This window comes from Austrofundulus limnaeus, unplaced genomic scaffold, assembly GCF_001266775.1.
Source record: "Austrofundulus limnaeus strain Quisiro unplaced genomic scaffold, Austrofundulus_limnaeus-1.0 Scaffold18, whole genome shotgun sequence".
Taxonomy (NCBI): Eukaryota; Metazoa; Chordata; class Actinopteri; order Cyprinodontiformes; family Rivulidae; genus Austrofundulus; species Austrofundulus limnaeus.
Genome location: NW_013952420.1, coordinates 2,964,524 through 2,970,520, shown reverse-complemented (window position 1 = coordinate 2,970,520; position 5,997 = coordinate 2,964,524). Strand labels below are relative to the sequence as shown.

The 5,997-nt window shown below is 39.6% G+C and overlaps 1 protein-coding gene across 1 annotated transcript; it reads right to left on the bottom strand.

Annotated features, from left to right (window-relative positions):
* Positions 1-259: 259 nt before the first annotated feature.
* ccr8.2 (chemokine (C-C motif) receptor 8.2) lies at positions 260-5,034 on the bottom strand. Its single transcript, XM_014003338.1, has 2 exons — positions 4,994-5,034; positions 260-1,376 (listed from the first exon to the last, which is right to left on the bottom strand). The coding sequence occupies exons 1-2, from the start codon at positions 5,032-5,034 to the stop codon at positions 296-298; spliced, it is 1,122 nt and encodes a 373-aa protein (XP_013858792.1). The 3' UTR covers positions 260-295.
* Positions 5,035-5,997: the final 963 nt, after the last annotated feature.

Below are 5,997 nucleotides of genomic sequence, written 5' to 3'. Positions count from 1 at the left end.
TGTTTCATATGATCATACATGTATGAACAGATTTAGACATAGTTGCATTTGACGTATAGTGCAGTGAATATAAAACTAAAAATATCTTTAAAGTTTAATGGTCAAAAAAATCAGGCACTTGACCCCAAGCCTTTGAACCAAAGACATACAGGACAATCAAATCCTTTATCACTGTTTAACTAGACTTGGAATTAACCGCTTTTATTGCAGTAATTCTCCTTCATTTTACCATGTTCACAAAGGTTCAGGAATAGGTAAACAGAAAACAAAGAAGTGCCTCTTTCGTAGTCCCAGATCACACATTGGTGCTTCTTTCGTCCACACTGGTGGTTTGCGAGTACACTGATGTAGCCAACATGTCCTGGGGTATGTACAACTTGATGACTTGACACAGATGGCATGGAGATCTTTTTATCAGCCTCAGCAGCTGCCTCCTGAACTTCTCCCCGACAAACACGTACAGGAATGGATTGAGGCAGCTGTGAGAGTAGGCGATGGCTTCGGTGACCTGTAAAGACACTCTGATGGCCTTGCTGCTGTCGCACGCTGTGTAGACCCCCAGATGCTCCAGAGCTTTGAAGAATGCTGAGACGTTGTAAGGAACCCAACAGCAGAAAAAGACCGCCACCACTAGGAAAACTAAACGGATGGCCTGCCTCCTGGAGGAGTGGCTGAACATCAGCCTCCAGACGATCTGAGAGTAGCAGAAAACCATGATGACAATCGGCAGGAACAGACCCAAAATGTTCATTTTGAAGATACCAAAGACTATCCACATGTGAAGACTGGAATAATTTCCCTCCTGTCGGGGGAAGTCAGGTGAGCAGAATGCAGAGCCGTTGAGAGAAGTTTGCTGTTTGAGGAAGACTAAATCGGGAAAGGAGGCAATAAATCCCAACACCCATGTGATAGCCGCTGCCGTTACACCAAAGGACTTCGTCCGCGCCTTTAGGGCATAAACGGCGTGAACTATCGCCAAGTAGCGGTCAACGCTCATCAGACATATGAAAAAGATTCCACAGTAAAAGACGATGTAATATACACCCAGGACCAGCTTGCACATCCCATCTCCAAACACCCAACTGTCCCTGGCCTGGTGAGCCAGGAAGGGGAGGGTGCACACCAGGAGGAGGTCAGCGAGGGCCAAGTTAAACAGGCACACATCTGTCATGGTGCGGAGTCGCACTCCGCAAGCGATGACCCAGATCACCAGGGAGTTCCCAACAAGGCCCAGGAGGAAGAAAACGACAAAGAAAGGAGGAATGAAATGGGCGTCAAATCGCTCATAGTAACACAGGTCACCAACTCCAGTAGACTCGTAGTCAAAGTAGTCGTAGTACTCAGTGGTGCTGCTAATGTTGTCCACTGTAGAAAAGCTGGTAAGAAAGAGAAGGATATGATTAGCAAGTTTCCAACATTTATTATTATTATTATTTTTACAATTTAGAATAAACTACCAATATAATACCACCGATCATTGAAACAGAAGTACAATAAATGAAACCTTGTTACAACGTTTACTAAACTCCTGGCTTTTTTTTTTCAATCAGTATGGTATTATGGCTGAAAGACAAAAGCAGAGCCTTCTCTGTTACCAGAATATCTCATGAACCATAGTGAGGTTTTCAGCAAATAATCCCTGGGTGTATGTATCCGTGGGGCTGATTAACTTATGGAGTCTACTCTGAAGGTCCCTAACTCTTGTCTTAAACTGAGATTTGACAGATCCTTTTCTGTAGCAGGCCCAAAACTGTGGAATGATCCACCACTACAGGTCAGACAGTCTCCTTCCCTCGCTGTCTTCAAGTCTCGCTTAAAACACACACTACTTCTCCCTTGCCTTTGAGTCTGAGTGAGATGGTGCTAAACCTCACCGTGTATCATAACTCTGTTCTATGTGTACTGTAAATATAAATGCTCCATATTTTTATCTGTATTGTGCCTATGTCCTGTTGTGCCTGTCTACTGTACAGGACTTTGGTTGGTCTTGTGCTGTTTAAAGTGCTTTATAAATAAAAGTGGTACGGTACGGTACGGTACGGTACGGTACGGTACGGTACGGTATGGTACTCAATTTAAACTGGCCATCACAACCAACCGATCTTGGAAAAACGCAAAATTGTCTATAACTTAATGCATTTCACAATTATCATGCTACGATTTGGTGCAGCTGTAGCTCAGAGTCACTCACAGCACATGCTTGAAGTGTGACTCATTACGCAGGATCTCTGCCTGAAACTTCAGCATTAAGTTTTGGAGTAAACTCTGTTTGGTCTGTTAGCAAAAATATCTCCTTAACAACAGGATGGATGCTTATAAAATTTTTAAAATCAGTCACTGGATGTTCTACAACTGAGCATAAATGAATTGTAAATAATCAAGAAAAGTCCTACTTAAAAAGACCTACATTTCAAGTCTAAAACCATTACAAAAACTGCATAAACTACTTCAATCTGCTCTTCTTGCTGCAGCTGACACAAACAGCTGGAGCGGGTTTGCAGCTGTGCAAGGATCAGCTACTTTCAGCCCAAGCCCTGTGGCCCACATTTTTTATGGAAATGTAGAAGCATATTTATCTGACAATGCTCGATCCGCCCCATCAGTGAGATTCCACTTGGCAGTATTTTTTTAAATCTTGCTGCCAAAGTTGGAAGTAATGACATAAAATCACCCTCAGCTGAGCAGAAACAGTCTTTAGAGTCGCAAAAGTTGGACCGCAAAGTACGTCTGACAGTCAACGAATGTTTTCAACAGCAAGAAAGAAAGAGAAAGACCAGTTGCCAACATAAACCTTGAGTGAAACTAAAACAAACAGATAATGAACAAAGATGTGGCTCAGACTTTCAGACTTATTATACAAAGGACAAACAACAGATGTGAAGGTGCCTCTACTGTTTTCTTACCCTTGCACAGACGGATTAAAACTGAAATCTGTGATAGCTGTAGAAGTCACTGCCATGTTCAGTTGAGATGAAGAATAACACTAGCTGTGCACACCCTTTACAGAAAAAGGCATTCTTTAAAGGGCCACAGACACTTCCAGGAACTTCCTGTTGGATTTAAATAAGCTAGATTCTGGCTTTAATTTGAGATTTAACAGTTCAGCTCTAAGTGAGGTTCCGTGAAAAGCTTGTGAACAGTTAACATTTTACTTCTTGTAGAAATCTCCTCAGACATTTTCAGTTTAGAGGAATAAAATGTATTTCTAACCAGATTGAAAAACTTGCATAGTAGATTCCTGTTGCCTTAAAACAACTCCAAACCGTTTTTCCCCTCTAAACTGGAGTTGTTCAAAGGGCTCTGCACAACAGGTTGTCTAAGAGACTAATTGTTCAGCCCACTTGATACTTCTGAAATATCCCTGAAAAGAGACCATAAAAAGGAAACTTTGAAAGCCCCCCCCCCCCCAATAAGTCTGCTTATGAGAGGTGTCGGAGACCAGTCCTAGATCAACCTGGTGGTGCTGCCCATGGAGCGTACCGGACCCTGACTCGACCCTAAACTGCATCACAAAGGATTTTTGTAAATGACTATAACTCCCTCTGGATGAGAACATCCCTGCATTCCTATCAATCATGACACCAAACCCTCTGCTGCACGACTGAGTTTATCCAGGAGCCATATATATCCTGAAGTCCAGCAGTTTCAACTAATCAAAGACTGGAGGCAAGAGTTGGCCCAGAAAAAAATGCAGAACTTAAATGGCCTGTTTGTCTTTAAAATATCAGTTTTTATTTTTTATTTTATTTTATTACGAAAACGAAAAGGAGCAACTGTAACATTATCCTTTATTGCATAATCAAACATACTGTAGGTGTATTTCAGATTGTCATCACAGTTATAATCATAAAAAGGAGTTTGTAAGTTTTCTCTTTTTGCATAATCATAAACAGGAGTTTATATAACCCCGTGCCCAGAAAGAGGGGCGCTCTCTGTGGACCTTTGATGTGGATTACTGGCACCTGCATTTGTCCAATACAGCCACAGTTTACATTTTTGTCTTTTTTTTTTTTTTTTTGTAGTTTAAAAGGATGCAAACCGTAACTTGCACATACGTATTTCTTAATTTATTTGAACTTTTAATACATTTTGGCCTGCGAACATCAAACTTAAAAAGTGTCTCCTGATTGTGTCTCTGTTTAACCTTTTGCAAAGATCTGACTTCTAGCGTTCGGATGCTTAAAAGACTCAGAACTGCATCACATCTACAACCTGCTAGTCTTTATTTGGCAAGTAGACATGATTAAAAACAGAAACAATTATACAACAAAGACTTGTTTCATGCTAGCACTTTGTTTTTTTTATGAATATTTATTTCAAAACTTATTATAAAGATTGTCGCTCAAGTGGAGCAAATTTCTTACCAACTGAGTTTTACAAAGTTCTGTGAGGCTTAAATTGTAAATCAAGAAAATGACTTACAAATTTGTGCATTCATTAGTTTACAGTTCTTTTACTGCTTTAAAATACATAGCACATAAGATTTTGCATACATTTGTACCTGATAGAACTGAGAGGCCCAGAAATGATTCACTGGAAGCAATATTTTTTTAAAAAAAGAGGTTTTGATAGACAAATCTCTACAGTTCAATTTTTTTCCCACATCTCTTTTAGGATTTTTTTTTAAATCATTTTAAATGTTAAACTGAATAGATCCAGGCCAGTGGTTTGGTCAATACGGTAAATTTGTAATATATCGGAGCTGTTTACTTCTTATGAGTCAGTGCACAGGAAAGTCAGACTAGTTTAAAATTTACCAATAACTTAAAAAGCATACATTACTCATAGTGCAAAACATTTGACTTCAAAATATGTTTAAATCAGTTCAATATAGTATCTAAACTGCAAATTATTGCTGCCCTTGACTTTAGTTAAATTTTGTGGCTCTTTTCTGCTTAAATGTATTTTGTGTTCTTGGGTTGAAACAATGCTTTGTTATTTGTCTGAAACTGAATAACTTAAAAGCATATCTGTAAGATGGGAAAACTCCTACCTGTCATTGTAGGTGACTGGGTGGCTGGTGGTGAAGTTCATTCTGGCTTAGATGGTATCTGGGCAGACAGACTAATCGATAAGAGAAGCAATGTCACTTTTGTGTTTGTTGCAGTGAAGTGAAAAAAGTGCTGCTCTCAGAGTTTTCCACTCCCCAAACCCCAAAGTGGCAGGTGGGCTTTCACATGACAGCTCTTGGTTAGATATTTCCTCATGATGCTCATGAAACATTTAAAATAAAACAAAAAAACAAAACCACATCGTCTGCATATACTGAACCACAAGTCCACATTTTGCAAGCTCAGATATATATGCAAAGGTAAATTTGACCATATCTGCAGAATGCAAAGTGATGCATGGGAGGTTTCGCACGAGAAGTGATACCACCGAAACAGTCATTAGCGCACCATGAACTGAGAGCTGTACCAAAACAGCACGGTTTATAGGAAGTTATTGACTTTCTCTGGGTGAAGATGAACCTTTCATAGCTTAAGTTGAATAGCATTTTTCAAAATGTTGACAGGAACATGCAGCATTCTGATGCAGTTCCATTCTGTGTTCAGATGAAGTGGGTTTTATTAGCAACACTTGTCAGTGAGTCGCAAAGCAGGACACTTGTTTTCTCACTTAACACACAAGCGTTTCCCTGTGGATATTTCACTTTTCACAGAGAGCTTCACTTTAAACTTAAATCATTTGTTTTTTCTGTTCTAAATTTACCAACATGTTCTGTCAGTCATATATTACACTTAGTTGCCATGACATTTCTGGGACTGGATCCACTTTGTTCCCAGCCTCATCGATCCAAACTGTGTCAAGTTGTGTGCATTTAGGACCTCACATGCAAGCAGAGAAACTGATGAATAAAATGAAAACTAGACTTTATTAAAGAAAAGTAGAAATGAGATGAATGGCTCTTTCAAGGGATCTGGAGCTTGACAAGCCATTTGTTTTAAAAACTGTTTAATTTTTAATGAGGGACATCATCATAGGGACATGTCATAT